At 34.7% G+C, this 20878-nt stretch overlaps 1 protein-coding gene across 5 annotated transcripts in view; it reads left to right on the plus strand.

Moving 5' to 3' along the window:
* Window positions 1-20878, plus strand: part of LOC126977821 (tight junction protein ZO-1) — a 159286-nt gene that overhangs the window by 17858 nt on the left and 120550 nt on the right. For all 5 annotated transcript variants that reach the window (XR_007732437.1, XM_050826432.1, XM_050826422.1 and 2 more), the window contains exon 2: window positions 15808-15862. Coding sequence is in view for 4 of the 5 variants with exons in the window: in XM_050826432.1 (XP_050682389.1) it covers window positions 15808-15862 (55 nt within the window). In the remaining variant the exon portion in view is untranslated. The remainder of the gene's footprint in view (window positions 1-15807; window positions 15863-20878) is intronic.

A 20878-nucleotide genomic window follows, 5' to 3' on the forward strand; every position in this document is an offset into this window, starting at 1 on the left:
GTAAATGTTGATTTAAAAGAGTGGCAATGAGTTTCTTACCACTTGTTCTCATTAAAGCTCAACGTTTGGCCCACTGGTAAAAAGTACAACTTTTGACATTAATAAGTGTCAGTCATTAGGTACCTTGATGACGTCATCAACAATAAATTAATTTTTATATATGTATATCAAAACTATTTGAAAAGTCTTATAACCCTATACTACTACCCAGTGTACGAACCCTTTGCATTGGGATCACTGGTTTTTAATTAATTTTGCATATTTCAAAAAGAAAACAAACCAGTTTTTATAAAACGTACTTAAATTGTTGGTGGACTTTATGCGACCCAGAAAAGAAGGTAGTAAGTATTACTCTTCAACCCTTTATGCTGAGCTCAATTCTTAACTTTTTTAACGTTATTATACACTTAAGTACTTAAGTTTCGCACGTAAAGGCGAGAAATGAGCAGGTATTTTCACACCCTCTGTTACATTATTTTGTATACTTCCAACTCCCCACATAAGGCTTTCAAAATTGCAGTTGTACTTTATAAAAGCCATCATGTGAAGTGCGAACAGAAAGGTTTTGATCAAGATTGAAAAGATCAAAGTCCATTTTACAACGAACATTGAGAAAGAAAGAAAGAGGTATAAAAAATTGATACGTACCTACCTACTATTTACCAAGGTGCAGTTTTTAGGAATTTGGGTATGTTAAAGAAATTCTTTCGTTTTTGTTTTTTATATAATATATATAAATATTCGTTTAAGAACGATATCAAAATTCGCTGATATTTTTTTTAGTTACAATAAACCAGTCATATTGCTATAGAACTTTCTAATTTGTAAATCCTTTTTAGTATTAAAAACATCATGAGAAATACTTATGATTATTTTTATTTTTATTTAATTCTTTAATTATCCTGGCGAGGAAATAATGAAAATATTGCATTGTCATATTTTATACGTGTGCGATTTTTAAGTAAATATGTCGTCTTGAAGTGAATGATTATCACGTTCGATTATTTAGTTATACATACATACATACATAATTATACGTTCTATCAACTTGGCCATAGGATATAAAGGCGAAAAAAAAAATGATTGTAGTGTCCTCAGTCTTTGAGACGCGTTTAAAGTTTCTAATAAATCTGACTTTTTGGAGTACTAAAGAAAAAAGATCAAAGATTAGGTATATTACCCTCACCTGCGGGCCTACCATGAACTCTTATTGCGATTCAATTGACAACCTAAAATGAACTGCTTTGCTATTTCGTACCACGACGTGATTAGAGCTATCTAATTTAGGTTGACGTCAAATCAAATGATTAAATCGCAATGATGTCAATTGAATGTCAAAAATGATATCAATTGAATCGCAAACTGATTTAGTTCGTTTATTCATTCGTACCATGAGGTGTTATTTTAACCTAAACTGGATAGCTTATTTGTCAAAGTGACCGAATCGAAAAAAGTTGCTACTTCCTTAGAGGAAAGTGAATCGTGTTGTTAATAACTTTTAAAAAATAGTGAAAACATAGAAAAGAAAAATTTTGTTGATTAAAGATGAGATGAGAATACTTTATTGGACTTTTTTGTAAAACAAAATACTGAAAATAAATACCAAAAATGAAAATACTAAAGACGAGGAAGTAAGGGCCCGGGTTATAGCCTGTTCACAAGAACGAATTAAAAAAAATGTACTCTGTGGTCCTGTCAAATGATCAAATCAAACATCAATGGAGGTGCGTTCATAACTCGTTATTTTTACGAAAACACAAAAAAAATTATAAAAATTAATTTGTAATTCAAAGAACTATATTTATTTATATTACTATTATTTAATAAGTATAAAAAAGGGCTTAATGGTTTATAATTTGACGCAATTCCGCAATTTTAAAATGTATTTTTAGTATTTTCTACGCAAAAAAACCGCTAAAATCAAATCATTGTAGGTTTCGAAACGCAATTTTATTTCGTTCTTTTTTCATAAGCGATCCAAACGCCATTCAGTAAAAGGCACTTCATGGTACGAATTTTAGTGATTCAGTTTAGGTACCTAAACTGAACTGCATCGGATTCGCATCGCTTATTAAAAGTTGATGGTAGGCCCTCTGATCTATGTACTTAATGGAATTAATATTACATACAAGTAATTGATGTGAGAATAATGTATGTGTGACCAAAGTTCTATAAGACTTTTTAGCAGTTTGATTCGGTGCGTTGGAATGTTGCTGTGGTTGATTTTTTATCGGATTGCGCTGTAGTGAATAACGCGATGTAGTCATTTTATGTTGTTACTAGGAATTAATGCAGTATGGCAGTTTAAAGTTTAAAAACAAATCTTGAAATAACAGAATAAAGAGGAATAATGCTTGAGGTTTTAGGCGCGATTTTGACCCACTTTAAATAGATTTCGTTCAAACTTTGTAAGTTTATCGAGGACCGATGACAATATATTAATTTGATGAAATTATTCCATTTTTCAATTTGCGAAATAAGATTGTTTGGTAATCTATATAATTTTTTTACTATGGTCGATATGGCAGTCATTGATGTTAATTTTAAATTTTAACCATTATCTTTAACCGATTTATCTAATTATTAGCATATTTTCGAATACAAAAAAGAATTTTTAATTTTGACAATGCAAATTAAGTCCAAATTTAACGAAAACTAAAAAGAACACGCTTTTATTAAAGAACCAAACTACTTTTTTTTTTTAAATAAAAAGCGTGTTTTTAATATTTTTTGTTCACTACTATTTATTATGGTTACTTTTCTAATGTCAGACACTACCAGGTAACTGTCAGTCACTCTTACCAATTTGGACTTCTAAATAAAACTGGAATGCCTGATATATTAGTAAATACGAGTAGAATATTTTTATTATTAGATACATAATATATTTGTTTGTCTGTAAGTCTGTCTGAAGCTTCTTTGACAAAGATGGCTTAGGTACTATGGTATAGTAGATTATATAGTCGATTTTTTTTTTAAAAAAAGGGACAAGACGATCTTGACGTTCAGCTGATGGTAATTGATACGCCCTGCCTATTACAATGCAGTGCCGCTCAGGATTCTTGAAAAACCAAAAATTTTTGACGAATACCCTTAGATTTCCAATAAATGAAATAATAGTCGCTATTTTTGTTTTTTGCCTTGGATTCATTTTGATGTTGATTTTGTATTAGTTTTAACACAGGTCCGGCCATTTTTTTTATGAAAATAAGGGTACAGAGGAGCAGGACGTTCAGCTGTCCGTAATTGATACGCCCTACCCATTACAATGCAGTGCAGCTAAAGATTCTTGAAAAACCCAAAAATTCTGAGCGGCACTATAATTGCCCTCGTCAACTTGAGACATAAGATGTTAAGTCTCATTTGCCCAGTAATTTCACTAGCTACGGCGCCCTTCAGATCGAAACACGATAATGTTTACACATTACTGCTTCACGGTAGAAATAGGCGCCGTCGTGGTACACATAATCCATACCATAAGATAATGCATGGTTCTTGTCTGTTTCTGCATAGGCCATCAAAAATTGTTCATTAAATTATATAAAGTAGGGCTAAATAATGATTTAAAAGATGGGCTGGGAGTTTCTTATCAGTTCTTCTCCCCACGTCAAAGCCCCTTAACGAAAAAATGTACCTTCATGACGTTTATCATGTGTTGTTGCTATATGTTATGATATTGTCACTTCCAAATACTAATATTATAAAGCTGCAGTGTTTGTTTGTTTGTTTGAACGCGCTAATCTCTGGTACTACTGGTCCGATTTGAATGATTCTTTCAGTGTTGGGTAGTCCATTTATCGAGGAAGGCTATAGGCTGTTCTATTGTCAATAGTTATTGCAACGCACGCAAAAATAGGTTTTCGATTTTACACCTTTTGTTACAAAATAGCAATTTTATTACGGATCCCTAATTTTGAAAAAAAAAACATAGCCTATAGCCTTCCTCGATAAATGGACTACCCAACACTGAAAGAATCATTCAAATTGGACCAGTAGTACCAGAGATTAGCGCGTTCAAACAAACAAACAAACAAACAAACACTGCAGCTTTATAATATAAGTATAGATAAAACTATCGCGTGAATTATACTTTATATGGCAAAACAACGTTTGCCGGGTCAGCTAGTATATTTATATTTAATTAATAAAAGTTTAATATTGCTCGAGGTCGTCGGTCAATAATCTGTGGCCTAAATATCTAGTGCAATTCCTTTGATGTCTCGTTCATAGGTCAACTAAAATAATTGCTTAATTGCTGGCCAATAAAGTCTGCTGCAGGCTTTGTGGAGAGACTTGAAGCTGTGCCAAAGAGAATATCTGGCGATCGTGAGACTTAGATGAAGATATCTTACTGAGCGTAAATTCACGTCCATTTATCCCACGGTACGTTTTTAAGTTGGATTGCAAACTTTTCCTTAACGGGAATGAAAAGCTATAAATAGCTATAATTGTTTCTTGCAAATAAAGAACTTTGACTTATAATTTCAACTACTGATATTCTTTAAATTTTAATAAATACTCGTTGTTCTTCGCACAATCCACATTCGCTTCCATTTCATTGCGCACTTCACATCCATACATGGACGCATCAATAAAAATTGTCATCAAATCTTCTATACAAATGTTTTGAGTTTTCTTTAGTGTTGATTCCGCCAATTTTTCCTTAAACAATTGGACACGTGTTTCGCCTCTACACGAGGCATCCTCAGGAGATGTTGACTCGCCAAATTCTGGCACGAGACTTGAATTGAGTCTCGTTGCGTCTTGGCGGAATTTGCACTCAAGACAAGTGCCAGAGTGCGAGTTACATGCAAGAAAACTTAAAATATTTGGATAATTATGAATTTTCGCAAATAACTAGTCTTTAAATCCACATTGATCTCGAATTACACTTAAACTTTACTCTTGCTCAGAAATGTGCATGCAAACATGAAACAAAAAGAAAACGGGTTGCACTCCGGGAGTGCCGGCAGAAGTGAAAACTTGAACATTAACGTTGTGCATTTTTGAATATTCTGAAATGGTTAGTGAATAAATTTCGCATGAATTGCAGTATAGAAGTACTAACATTTTATTAATTTTATTTATATTATATAAAAATTTAACACTTACACTTTAAAAGTGTATCTCTCAGAAAAATCAACTTTCATCCATAATTTCAATGACTGTCTTACGAATTTTCGATCAGGTCACGTGTCCTGACGCGAGTTTGACATTTTATACCCATCCTAAGAACAGTGCTCAACGCCGCTAAAGAAGTATTCACTTCAACAAAGGAATCATTTCTGGTAATTTAATTTAAGAGACGCAGACCTCGCAGTTCCGAGACTCTTTACACGGGTGTAGGTTTATGGGTCTCCAATACGATGTGCAAAATTTATCAAATTCAAATATTTTTATTCAAAATAGGATTCAAAATTACTTAGTGAACGTCAAAAACTACCACCCATTCAAAAAGGAATGCCTCAGACCTGAGAAGAATGGGCGCAAGAAACTAAGCGTTCTTTTTTTTAATGTAAAAATATGGATTACAATGTGATATCGTAAAATAAACATTTATAACAAAAGAGCCTGAGGGTGTTCGCTTCATCCCCAGTCTGTGGTGTCATTAAGAAAATCGTTTGTGCTATAGTAACCTTTCCCACACAAACGTTTTTTAACAATTCTTTTAAATTTCGTAACACATTTGTTTTGTACATTTTCTGAGATCATATTGTAGAAGCATATACATCGCCCAGCAAAAGACTTACTAACTCGACTTAACTGTTTATGTTTGTTCCTCGTGTTAACATTATGGTATTAGTATATATCAACTGTAATTAACCTGTTAGTGTAGCTTTAAATGCTTTTTCTAGGAGTTAATATTGACAGACCTACTAAACTACGTAGCCATTTCTTGTCACTCGTTTTATTTTATTACTTATTTAATATCTTTTTATTCTATAAACTAGCTGACCCGGCAAACGTTGTTTTGCCATATAAAGTATAATTCTCGCGATAGTTTTATAAGTAATAAAATATTGCCTATATTATAGCCTGTACATCATTTTGTTCTATTATAGTCAATAGTTTTTGCAGCGCACGCAAAAATAGGTTTTCGATTTTACACCTTGTGTTACAAAATAGCAATTTTATTACGGATCCCTTATTTTGAAAAGTTTTGCATTCCTCGATAAATGGACTACCCAACACTGAAAGAATCATTCAAATCGGACCAGTAGTACCAGAGATTAGCGCGTTCAAACAAACAAACAAACACTGCAGCTTTATAATATTAGTAAAGATTTATTTAAACTTACTACTACTAATATTAAAATTAATGAGTTGGCATATAATAATATTATAATCATTTGATGTTTGCAGTTCGTGAGATACGTAAATTAATTAATTAATTACTCTAATGAGTAGGAATCAATGTCAATATAATTACTTAACTAATATATGCTTATGATCCATGAAGAGTCTTATTGTCCAGAGAAAAGTAGAAGGAAGGCGGATGTCATCTATACGATAAACCGACCAGATAAAATCTGCTCTGGGTGGTCCCGAGTGGACGCGAATCAAACAGAGTGGTAGTGTACTGTGAAACGCATTTAAACTGGCATGTATTAAAAAGAGGAGAGATTTAATTTTTGTATATTCTTTAGACGTACAACAAACGAAGGCAAATTAATGTTATATAGCGATAGAGAATGATTAACTGTGGCGAGACGAATCAAAGAAAAGGGAAATGAAATGAAATGATTTATTTGTATGAATCGTGGTAACATAGTTATTAACAATTAATTGGTGTACAGCACAATTCGCCAATATATCGGCATACAAATATTTGATTGTCAATATTGGAATATTATATTTAATTTATACTTATACGTTCTTAATACACATTACATAGCTTTAATTCAATGATATAATATAAAATAAACATTAGTTTGTAGGTACCTCTCAAAAAATTACATTTGAATACTATTATTTTTGGCTAAAGAATTCTTTTAAACTATAAAAGCATTTGTCTATTAACCATAATTTTAATTTTTTATGCATTAATGTTTTAGTCATCTCTCTAATATTCTTTGGAAGGTGGTTAAATACCCTAATACACATAACATTTGCGTTATTTTGATGAAGCGCTGTTCTACAGTATGGCATGAGAAGGCGAGTTGGATCTCTTAATCCTAATATGGAATAGTCCTTTGCTGGTTTAAAAAGTTCACCATGTTTTTTAATGAACATACAAATTTCTAATATATATAGACCAGTAAGCGGGAAGAGCTGTATCTGGCTTTTGTTCCATTATACAAATTAAATTTGAAAACAAAATTTATGAACGATGCAGGACTCGAACCCACTGTTCGAGTGACGTATCGTTGATAAGTCTTGTGTGTCTTGTTCAACCCTCAAGTTGTGGCTTCATCTACAGGATCTACTTTACAGTTGATACTGCTCAACCCCAATATTTACTTACTAGCTGACCCGGCAAACGTTATTTTGCCATATGTAAATTGTATTGATCTTTTGCCTGCTAGTTGATAAGAGATGGCGCTAGTTGTATTCATTAGTAACAATCACACGTTTTTTTATATATTGTATAATTCACACTATAGTTTTATAAATTATAGCCTATTTGTTATTCTGGTGTGTAAGCTATATTATTGTAAAGTTTTATCAAAATCTATTTAGTAGATTTTGCGTTAAAGAATTTCAAACATACATCCAGACATACAAACTTTCACATTTATAATATTAGTAGGATTAGGAATTTGATTTGAGATGTCGCTCTTTAAAATCCAAACAATTTGTTATTTTTTTGGTGTTAATACCCAATTCTGGGATTAATTCCATAAATTAAATTTAAAAATAAAATTTATGACCGATTTGGGACTCGAACCCACGACCTCTCGCGTTCCGTGAATGAATTATGATTAATCTTGTATGTCTTGTTGAACTCTCAGGTTGGGGCTTCATCCATGTTCATTGTTCTACGCACATGGCCTGAAGTATATAAAGGCTACACTTGCATTTCCAACATTTAATGTACGCCATTGAGGCTTTCGATGATAACAGGGCTTATTACTGGATGATCAGGGAAGCTGTTGATGTGGATAGATAGGAGCTATTATTTAATTAAATCAAAGTATAAGCTGAGTGAAGCTTACGCCTATGTCTTGAACCTTGACCTCACCGTCTGCCTACATAATTAATGTATGAATGTTTTGCCCTCTAAACGTCGAGTTTAATGTCAAAATAATTAATGAAATGTGTCTAACAAAATATATTAATGCTGTGTTTTGTTTTCTTCAGCAGATGCTATATCCTAAGCGGCAACGCCCGTCTTTGAGACATAGTTCAAGTTTGTATTCGTAAATACTATTATTACAAGTCATACATACTTATGTACTTTAGATAACAATTAACTTATAAATTCATATCACCTTCGCACGGCACGCCACAAGTTAGGATATCATCCCCACCATCTGGATGTGTGGCGGTCCTCCACAGTGCGGTTTTCAAGGAGCTTTCTTCCTCGTACTACAAAGCTGTGGAATGAGCTTCCTTGTGCGGTGTTTCCGAGACGATACGACATGGGTACCTTCAAAAAAAGTGCGTACACCTTCCCTAAAGGCCGGCAACGCTCTTCTGATTCCTCTGGTGGGGCGTTGATCACTTAACATCAGGTATCCCGTACGCTCGTATGTCCTCCTATTCCATAAAAAAATTCATTATATGAGTAGAACAAGCGCTCAATGAGCTACATTTTAAGTTTATATTTAAAACTGATTTAAATTTGACACGCTTATGATATCGTCTGGGAGTTTATTAAAGACCCTCATTGCGTGGGACTGCATTCTGGTGTCTCCCCTTTCTTATACAGGTGTGAGCTCAGGCGTATGAACCTATCTGTAGTATTATTTCGCTTAGTATTGTCAATATTTTAAGATGTTAAGTCTCATTAGCCCAGTAATTACACAAGCTACGGTTGTCTTTAACCCGAATACAATTATGCTTGCATATTATATACTTTACAGAAATAAACATTTTGACTGTTGCATCTCTTAATATATTCTTGATAATGTATCTATCTATATGTTCATAAGCACTTTGAGGAATTGAAACATAAATGATTTTCTTAATGACATCATTAGGCACTTTACTTATAAATGTTTAGTGTAAGATATTGTAATCCATATTTTATATAAAAAAAAACCCGCTGAGTTTCTTGCGCCCGTTCTTCTCAGATATGAGGCAGCCTATTTTGAATGTGTGGTAGTTTTTAACGTCCAATAAGTGATTTTGAATTATAATATTTTAAATTATTAAAACTTTCGTGAGTCATTATTACATCATTATTTTGTCTCTTAGTAAGGGGACGTTATCGCGAACCCACCACACTCACCGAAACTGGTCGGTATCGACACCGACAAAAACGTTAGTAAAGCCGTATTAATAAATAATTTAAAAATATTTTAATTTGAATACTGCTTTACAGCAGATAAACTCGCCACTGTGCGTACAAGCACCTAACAGGCATCAAGAAGCCTCCTGCTGGAAAAATATTTCGAAGAAAGAGTTAATAATTGGTAGCAATATTATTAAAAGGAAGCATTTATAGCTGACGCAAACCGTCGCGTAAAAACTCAAAAATCAGGGTTTTGTTCTCGGCAATTACCTCCAAAAAATGACCAATTGTGACGAAATTTTGGAAATCGATGTGAAAGAAATATTCCGTGTTGGACTGTTTTAATTTACTGGTATAGGTCGTGTTTTCCACATAGGAAGAATAACAGCTAACAAAAGACAGCGAATCGTCTTCCATCACTACCACTAGCATTCGGTACACATACTACTTTTCGTTCTTAATATGTCGAACCGGCATTATATAGACTCAATATTCAATAGTAAATTCACACAAACTGACCTCTAAATTTCCTACTTAATAATAATTAAGTACCATATTTCTATACAGATCTCAAGTCCGTTCTATTTTAATTCAGCGGCATAATTCACAATTAAAGTTCTATTCAAGTCGGGTTCTGATGTAATTAGGTCACCTTTGAATTCCGTCTCTAATTGAATTAACAATTCAGACGATTGCAGACCAAGCAAGTACCGTTTAGCTTTGAGGAAGTGATTTCATAATTTGTGCCCAATTAGAACATGAACTCGAAATGCCATTTATTAGCATCTTTTACAGAAGCATTAAGTAACCTGGTATTGTAGAAGGCCTCTTACAATATTTACAGGATAAAGTGGATAATATGCTAGTCATAATTACGAATATGATTTTGTTTTGTGATGCTATCCGTACACATGTTTCAGTTACAAAAAATCATTTCTTAACCGACTTCAAAGAGGAGGAGGTTCTCAATTCGATTGATATTTTTTTATGTATGTACACCGATTACGCTAAGCTTTATGAACAAATTTACATGATTCTTGTTTAGTTTGATGCGGAATGTTTGCCATAAAATGTAATAGCAGGTACCTACACTCGCCAGGCGTGACTTTGGGCGGGATAGCTTCGTGTAGAACAAAACAACCCAAGCGGGCAGGCACCGATTTAAACCCTATATACGTAGTATTTTATCAATATTAAAGGTATTATAGGTTTGCATAACAGGTGTATTAAATTAAATCTTTATTAAGTTATTTATAACTTGTCCGTTTTTGAAGTCGGTTTTTTAAGGTAGGTACATCTTTTTTGTATATCGTTAAAGTTTTAATGTTAATATGTTTATTGTTTTAATTTTAATTATCATTTTGGACAGCTTAGGTTTGCATCTAATAATAATTCTTTTATAAAATTGCGCGTGATTTTAAATAAAAAAACTTTTGTCTTAAAACTTCAACTGAACACTGTTCGTTAAATGTGTATACTTACTTAATTATGTGTTATTTTAAAAAAAATGTACATGAACGAGATCCAATTATTAGATCATAAGAATATCGGGACAATCGATTAAATACGTCACATTATCTTGCCTTGTACCACAAAAGTCGATTATTGCGATAATTAAGCGACAGTCTCCATACCGAGACGTTTCATAATACTTTTTCAACTTTAGTTAAACAGACTAGCGGCCGTTTTCAATAACGTATCTCTAGTTGCGGATATAATATGCTATCACCGTTTTATGACAAGATCTTATCTATCCATAGCTATGTCATGTTATATCGTTATGGCGATAGGTTATTGAAATGTAAGCGTAAAAGGATAGATTTGTTTGCCTTTAGTAAGTTAAACTAAGAATAGATAGTTTAAACTACGTTGCTTTAATGCATTTAGCTTAGGAAATTGTAAGTATAAGTATTCCTTGACTTTCTTTCTACATTAAAGCCACTCAACCATAAAAGCCACATCCTATCGCAAACAATGGACTGCAACAAATTTTATGAACCAACGGAGGACATTAGATTGGGACATTGAGGATAGCGTTTTAAATAATAATTATTTTTTTAAATTGGAAATTATTTCCTGCCGTTTCTTGTTTTCTTCTTCTTGAAGATGAAGACATCTTGTTTAAGGCCCATAGTCTTATGAGGAAGCTCTTTGTCGCAGAGGGCAATGGAGAGGGTTATGCTCGGAGTTTCCCTTCGAGATCGAATCAGAAATGAGGAGATTCGTAGGAGAACCAAAGTCACCGACATATCGCAGATGGTTGCGAAACTTTAGTGGCAGTGGGCAGAGCACATAGCTCGACGGATAGATAGCCATTGACGCAATATAGTCCTCGAATGGCGACCACGTAGCGGAAGACGTAGTATTGGAAGGCCCCCCACAATGGACCGATGATCTGGTGAAGATCGCCGGAGTAGGTTGGATAAAGGCAGCGCAGGACCGATCATCATGGCAATCCTTGGGGGAGGCCTTTTTCCAGCAGTGGACGTCTGAATTGGAATTATTATGTGTTAATAAAACCATAAGATTTACAAGAAGAGACTTTTATACTAGAGACCCAAGTTCAGATTATCTAAACCACATAACAGTTTAAAGAGATTTAACTTAAATATTTACTATATTTTATATCTCCTTAAATTGTTCTGTGATCTAAACAATCAGACCTAAGGATAGATTAAAATGATTAACAGCCGTTTTCAATAACGTGTCTCTTGTTACGGATATATTGCTATCACCGTTTAATGCCAAGATCTTATATATCCATTGTTATGTATTTGACATCGTCACAGGTGATGAAAGCTGGATATGTTGCTACGAACCCGAAACCAAAAGACAATCAGCTCAGTGGGTGTTACTTTTCGAGGATCGGCCAACTTAGGTAAAGAAAGGAAGAAGTCAAGGAAAAAAGGGTGATTGCCTCATTCTTTAGTCGGAAAGGTCATTTCGCGACAGTTGTGCTAGAAGATGGAAGGACAGTTACTGCAGACTGGTATGTCAATCGCTGTTTGTCTTGGAAAAAATTCGACAGCAGCGCCCTCGAAGCAGGATCCTCCTTCACCACGACAATGCTTCAGCGCACTCACACTGTTGAATATTTGACTATGGCAGGTGACGAGATAATGAGTCATCCGCCATACAGTCCTGACCTGGCGCCCTGCGACTTTTATTTATTCCCAAGAACTAAAGATAAAATTCGAGGTATTCGCTTTACGAGCCCTGAAGATGCGGTGAAAGCGTACGAAAATGCCTCCTAAGGAAGAATGGGCCCACTGCTTTTCTCAGTGATTCCATCGAATTCGACGATGTGTAGAGAGGAACGGAGATTACTTCTAAAAACAATAAAAGTATGGGCAACTTTCTACATTAAGCCGTTTTTCATTTTCTTAACATTTTCAGTGTTACCTAGGTAACTGTCGATAAGCTATTGAAATGTAAGTAAACGTAAAAGGATAGACCTACCTCTAGTAAGTTAAACTAAGGAAAGATATGTTATTGAAAACGGCCGCTAATAATAATCTCTGCAATAATAACATATAATCATATAAAATAATATAATATATTATTTATTATTAAGATATTATCATGAATGGGCAGTATTCTATAAATGATCCACCATTTAGATAAAAGGGTCAACAAAATAATGAGTAAAAATTTACTTACTTTATTTCTTCTCTAAATTTTCGATTAGTAGTGGAAGATTATGACTTTGTACAAATTATTTAAATAAATTTAATTAAAATAAGAACATAATATGATTATGAATAATGAGCTACTTATATTACGTTTAATATATACTTTTATGTACGCTTATGTTATTAAGATGACCCTTAATTATTAATAGGACATAAAACGAAATTTGTTATATTTTTTAAAACTTCATATAACAATTTCTTTATGTGAAGTACATAAATGCTTAAATATATTTTTTTCAAAACCAGATAATGTATCCTACTCTGAAGTAGGATTCATAGATTTATAATATTATTATTTCATTGTGAAAAACAATTTTTTAATGTGACTATTTTAATTTGTATGTCGAGCTAGCTGTATACTAGTTAATTATTTTGGAATAAAATTTAAGTCTTCGTATACGGAATTTTTGTTTTCTAGAAACTAAAGCAGCATTATTTGAAAAATAAATTAATTATAATCATTTTTTAACAACTAAAGAGTACAATATTCACCATATAACTGAGCTCAATTGTTCGGCAGTGCCGCGCGCTTGCATGGAAATGAAATTGCATTTTTGTTTTTGCCATATGAAACCTTAAAACCTTAAAAATTAAGATTAAACAAATCGAGCATAAGTATGCTTCATTACATGGGAAATATTAATAAAACAAAACTATCATACTTTAATTTACCTTTTTATTAGAAATAACAATGTTTTTTGTTTAAATGTATACTTTCTCATAAGATACTATAATCATTAGGAGTAATGTAGGATTTTACAGTACTTAATTGATTTGTTTTGCTTATGAATTACCTTTATTTATTATCAAATGGTCTTTTATTTATATTACTGCACTAAAAACTTTAAATTTAGAAGCCTTCTAAGAAATAATCCCGATCAGTCGTACAAAACTTCCTGGCAAGATCCATCCGCTGCATGGTCATAGCCAGGCATACAGCCAGCTTCAAAATTAGCCCTTGGAACACCGGTTCTGTATCTGTCACCAATCTCTGTAGTCTGTTCCACGCAGCTCTCTCCATTTGCACCGTCTTCGCACCCAATAATTACTTCCACAACTGTAACATTACCAAGTTCTGCAAGAATATTTTCAAAATCAAAACTATATGAGACGATTTCTTCATTAACACTGATTTCTTTGTTTCCTTCAGGTACGATGCCTTCTGTTATATTCCTCAACACGCCACAATAAATGGTTGTGAAGACACAGAAATATATTATTGATTTCATCATTTTGTTGGACACGTCTGTCGTATGTCTGGTTGTAAGTTGTGACTGACGGGATTTGCTGTTATTTATATTTGCGGAAGGAAGTCTGATAAGAATACAGATACCTACTTGACGTGAATGGGACAAGTGATCAACGTAAACTATTTATTTATTTATTGAAAAAACAAACAGCTTAAGTTATATAGTTACACATTGTAACACATAATTTATATTACACAAGCCAATAAAGATTCCACTTAAATATAAACAAAATAGGAGTGAATATAATATAAAATATAACGATTTGATATACAATTAAAAATAAGGCGAAAAAAGTACACAAAAATACAAATGAAACAAAATTTATCAGATTTATCGGTTGGACATATTTTAAGGATGTTTAAGCTATTCTTTAATTTTTTTAGTAAAAGTTCGATAGCTACTATGAAAAATGTCTAAGTGACTTATAATTATTATTATAAGTGTTGCATGCTCTTATAATAAAACAATTGCTAGTATAATTGGTTCTACGAACGGGGATAAAGAATGTATCTATAGAACGTGTATAATGTTTTGGACAGTTAAGTTTACTCGTAATGTTACTTAAAATACGATTGGAATCAATTAAGTTATGTAATATTTTGAAAAGGAAAACTTGATCTCTGTATTCTCTACGCTGTTGTAAAGATAGGTAATTTAATTGAGGAGTATTACAATTTTGAAACTTATAATTTAATCTTTTAATAAATTTATTTTGTACACTTTCTATAGCATCTATATATTTTGTATAACGTGGGTTTCAAGCAGTCGAAGCATATTCTAAATATGGTCTGACATAAGCATTACATTTACACGCACTATGGACTAACTAATAAAATATTTCGAATAAAACGATCGGAAAATCTTTGCAACATAACTAAGTGGTTTGTTACATCTGCATAAAAACCTTTTAACGAATTAAAACGCATTACTATTAATCCTGAATTTTTATTTTCAGAAACATCAGGATTTTACGAGAAAAATAAATTTTCATTTTTTATTTCTTATTAATTTGTGAGCCCGACATTTTGACACCCTATACAGCTCGATATTTACAGAGGGAGTGACTGAATGTGTAATACTCTCGTTAGTCAAATGAATTTGCAAAAACACTGCAGTTTCTCCTACATTATGTACCAGTAAAGTGCGTAACGCTAAGGTCGGACTGTACTGAATTTTTAAATTTATGGTTGGTTATATGTGTTATAAATAAATAGTGACTCAAGAATGAAGTGCGTGTATATTCTGGCACCAGAAAGTTCATCAAACTTTGCTTTTACGAGCCAACCAACGTAAAGTAAACAAACACAGTAGCATAGACTCCAGAGCAACTGAATTAAATGTGTGATAGATTTTTTAACTATTTAAAACTATATTCAAAGATTCATTGATTCATTTCATTGACAAGAGTTGATCGTTTAAAATATAAAGGATGTTTTTTCGCCAGTCTAATAGATTGTCATTGTTTCAGGATACTCCACAGTGAATGCCAAGGAAAACATGGTGATGAACCATAACCTAAACAGGTATGTCAATATATTTATATAATATGCTTTCTCACAAAGAGTACATAACCCTTCAAATACAGATACACCAATCATTTATAACCATCAAACCGTAGTGAGAACTGCATTTAGGATAAAACCCTGGCTAATCAGTTGTAGCGTCGAAAATTTGCAGCTGTTGAAAATCGATTAAGCCTCGCAATCGAATCGCTCGATTTATTGACCTTTTGTAGTGAAAGTTCTCAGAATCGCCGTTCGCTGGTATTGTATCTAGCAGCAACAAGCTAATATGAAACTTCATCCGTCAGTGTTTCATCGCATAATGATGATTATTCCAACAGCACGTGCTCGATTTGTTTATATATTATGAGAGGTAGGTACATATTTTGAATTGAGAAACGATGTTATCGTATGAGATGGGCTAAGGCTGTGACATCATGTTATCGATATTTCACATATATATAGTCATGTCTGTCTTCCATATGGTTCTGCACAGATTCATTTGACACATGTCCCGACACACTTCCCTGGTTTCTTATACTGACTTTTTCCTGTAACTCTTCTTTTTCTTGAGTGAAAAAGTAGGGATACATTTACCTGACTTATGTACCCCTACGTTCTGTATTTGGACAAGGCCTAATCTAGACCTCAGTGGCAGTATAGTAAATTATATTTTCTATAAACAATACTCGGCGGTTTTTCAGCAATAAGCTGAAAAACCAATCATGTACTGATAGACTCCATCATCAGGTCTGAAATTTTGTGAGTTAACATTTCTTAGGCACGTCGGCCATTTTTGGCTTATACTTTAGGTATATATGTATAACATGGGACAGTGGCACGTGAAAAATTTGCCAATGATCGCTTTATGGACTTAAATATTTAAACCGTGACGCATTCAACATTTGACACGAATTTGAAAATTGGATCAAAATAATTCGATTTTTATTTTTGTAAACCGTAAAACCAAATAAATATTTACTTCTAAGTCTTACGTCTGACAGTTTTTTTTATTAGCAATGGAACCTTACTGGAAAAATAAGTCTTCAAAACATTGAAAAAAATTTTGCATTGTAAATTCCATTCCAACAAATGAATTCACGCGAATTGATAACCGCCTTTATCGATATCGGTTAAAACTATCGATAATTATTGCTGCCAACATTATGCAATAGAATCTTATTGGCAGGATATGCTAGTTCTATGACGTGGCGCCGCTTCCGGTAGGGAAGGGCTGTGGCTGGGGTCATGAGTTCTTTTATTACTCTTGACTTTGTAAACAAGAATCCCATGAATACACAAGGACAGACAGTTTTGTTCTGTACACACACGATCGCTTTAGTTGATATTTTACTATCAAGGGGAGCAAGGTTTCAAAAAGAGTGTATTTATTTCTAAAGCTTTAAAAACAAAAAAAGAAGTCCTTATAGATAACATAATAAAAAAAAAACAGTACTGTGCGAGTCGGTCTCACCGAGACAGGGTTGCATACCATCGTACCTACAAGAAACTATATATTAATATACGTACAAGGTAATATAAAAAAACACTCATGTTTATTTATTCGCACAGCAGCCATTTTGGCATCTTTCTTAATTAAAATTGTTTTAAACGATTTGTTAAGTTTTTAAAGTGATAACCACTTCTGGGTTTATTTACACAAATAAAATTTTAAAACAAAATTTTATGAACGATGTGGGACTCGAACCCGCGACCTCTCGCGTTCCATGCGAGCACACTTCCAACTGCGCCAACCGTTCGAGTGACGTATCATTCATAAAATTTGTATGCTTTGTGCAACTCTTAGCTACATCTACAGGATCTACACTCTTACAGTTACACTCTTACTCAAACCCAATATTTGCATATTAGGAAATCGACTTGAGATGTCGCTCTTTCAAATCTAAGTTTTGTTTTCAAATATTTGTGTAAAATTGTTGCTTAAATACACAAACGTGTAACAATTTATAGTTCTCATCTAATTTTTGTTACCTCTTGTTATACCGGCAATAGCAACACATTGTTAAAATTTCTGCTGTCTATCGTTTGCGGCTTATGAGCCCGCTGACAGATAGTCGAACGCCCGCAACGAAATAAACTCATAAACTGCTAGACATATTTTCATGAGGTTTTCACAAATGAGTGGAGAGTTTTATGTTGAAAAGTAGAGTATTATGTTGAAAAGTAGAGTTTTATGTTGAAAAGTAGAGTTTTATGTTGAAAAGTAGAGTTTTATGTTGAAAAGTAGAGTATTATGTAAATTTATTCGGGTTTATTGTGGAAACGGTATGAATTATGACACATAAACCTATTATTGCAGGACGATATTACTCTCGACATGTAAAAAGAGCAGTTTTCTCGAATCTGATATTACATTAGTTATTTAATTTAAAGAAGAAAATACGAACGATGCAGGAACCCGCGACCTCTCGCGTTACGTGTGAGTGTGTAATTAGAGTGTGTGTTTTTTGTAATTGATCCCAGAAGTGAGGGTTACCACATGAAAAAATATCAAATAGTTTTGAATCTCATTTTGATTTTTTTAGAGTTTTTGTTAAATGTATTATTTTAGGCTACCTCGGTTATCCTGGGTAATGTTCGGTGAGGAATATTTGTGCTGTTGGGAAAACAGAGACGAGAGAGAACTACAGTACTACACTGAAATCTGAAGGTAGCAGAAGACTGGTGGCATGAGAAAATACGCGACTTTTTAGAGAAAGTTTTTAGGGGATGAAATCCCATGCTACCAATTAAAATATTATCAAATTTTAATTTCGTTCGTGTCTTTTTTTTAATTTTCATTTCTAATGATATACTGAGCTCTCTGGGACTGTCCATGCCCCGGTTTGTCTTCTCCATTATATATAAAAACCTTTTTTTATGATAATAATAAAATGCAGTGCCGCACAGGATTCTTGAAAAATCCAAAAATTCTGAGTGGCACTACAATTGCGCTCGTCTCCTTGAGACAGTAGATGTGAAGCCTCGTTTGCCGAGTAATTTAGCTAGCTACTGCACCCTTCATACCGAAACACAATAATGTTTAGACATTACTGCTTCAGCAGAAATAGGCGTTGTTGTGGTACCCATAACCTAGCCGGCATCTTGTGCAAAGGAGCCTCGGCGAGCAGCTTTCCAGTTACCCGACCGGAACACGCAAGTTCTGGTCGTTGTCAATAGCTGCTCTTGGTAAATTCAACCAGCCGTCCCTGCCGCCGTTGCACATGAGGAATGACACCCTGGCCCATATGGAAAAGGAGAAAGCCGATCTCCTGTGCGCTCTTTTTCCTCCAACCCGACTCTTGACGACAACAGGAAAAACACCACCGACCATCCCGTGATGTCACTCTTTGTCTCTACGTCAGGAAGTCGAGCGGGCCGGATGGCATTTCTCCAATCGTGCTTAGAGCGTGTGCCACTGAGTTGATGTCGGTCCTGACGCGTTTATTCTGGCACTCATATACAAAAGGCGTAGTCCCTGACTCATGGAATTCAACCCTTGTCAATCCGATCCAAAAAAAGGAGACAGTTCGGATCTGGCAAACTACAGGCCTATAGCTATTACCTCCCTGCTCTCCAAAATCATGAAGAGCATAATTAACCGCCAGCTCTTGGTATATCTCGAGGATCTCCAGTTGATCAACGACAGACAGTACGGCTTTCGCCATGGTCGATCGGCAGGTGATCTTCTGGTATACTTAACACATAGATGGGCGGCGGCTATCGAAAGCAAGAGGGAAGGCCTGGCAGAGTTAACCTAGATATAACGAAGGCCTTTGATCGTGTATGGCACAAGGCGCTTCTCGCAAAACTTCCACTATATGGGCTTCCTGAGAGCTTACGCAAGTGGACCTCCAGCTTCCTCACTGAGCGCAGCATACAGGTCGTTATCGACGCTTATTGCTCGAATCCCAAGCCCGTGAACGCTGGAGTGCCCCAAGGCTGTGTGCTATCTCCCACACTGTTTCTTCTGCATATAAATGATATGTTGGATACCTCCAACATACATTGCTATGCAGACGACAGCACGGGAGATGCCGTATACACGGGCCATGCAGGTCTCCAGGAAAATCGTCGACCAGTGCCGGGAGAACTTCTTCTATCGAGTCTTCTCTTGAGAAGGTCGCGGAATGGGGTAAATGACCTTGACCAATTTAAACCCCAGAAGACTCAATTTTGCGCGTTTACCACAAAAGAAAACCCATTTGTCGTATCACTGCTCTTCGACAACACTTCCTTTACAGGCTCGCCTATGGTATTCTGGGTCTCGAAATTTCGAGCGATTGCCAATTCCGTGGCCATCTGGAGGGCAAAGCCAAATTGGCTTCAAAGAAACTGGGCGTCATTAATAGAGCACGGCAATACTTCAAGCCGGCCCACATTCTAGCGCTGTACAAAGCGCAGGTCCGACCACACATGGAGTATTGCTGTCATCTCTGGTCTAGCGCACCCCAGTATCAGCTCGATCCATTTGACCGCGTGCAACGCAGAGCAGCTTGAATTGTGGGACCCAGTGCTCTGTGATCGGCTGGATCACTTGGCGTTGCGTAGAGACATCGCTTCATTGTATGTCCTCTACCGCATTTATCATGGGGAGTGTTCCGAAGAGCTGTTTCACCTGATTCCTGCCGCCGAATTCCACCTTCGCACGACACGCCACAAGTTAGGATATCATCCCCACCATCTGGATGTGTGGCGGTCATCCATCACATCCTCCACAGTGCGGTTTTCAAGGAGCTTTCTTCCACGTACTACAACTATGTACACGTACTGCTATGGAATGAACTTCCTTCCGCGGTGTTTCCAGGACGATACGACTAATGTTCCTTCAAAAAAAGCGCGTACACCTTCCTTAAAGGTCGGGAACGTTCCTCTGGTGTTGCAAGAGATTGTGGGCGCCGGTGATCACTTAACAACAGGTGACCCGTACGCTCGTTTGTCCTCCTTTTCCATAAAAAAAATCCTCTCACAGGTAACTTAAAGCAATTTAATACAATATGAAGTTTATATACAAATAAAAATGTAGGCATAACATGC

This window comes from Leptidea sinapis, chromosome 46 (genome assembly GCF_905404315.1).
Source record: "Leptidea sinapis chromosome 46, ilLepSina1.1, whole genome shotgun sequence".
Lineage (NCBI taxonomy): Eukaryota > Metazoa > Arthropoda > Insecta > Lepidoptera > Pieridae > Leptidea > Leptidea sinapis.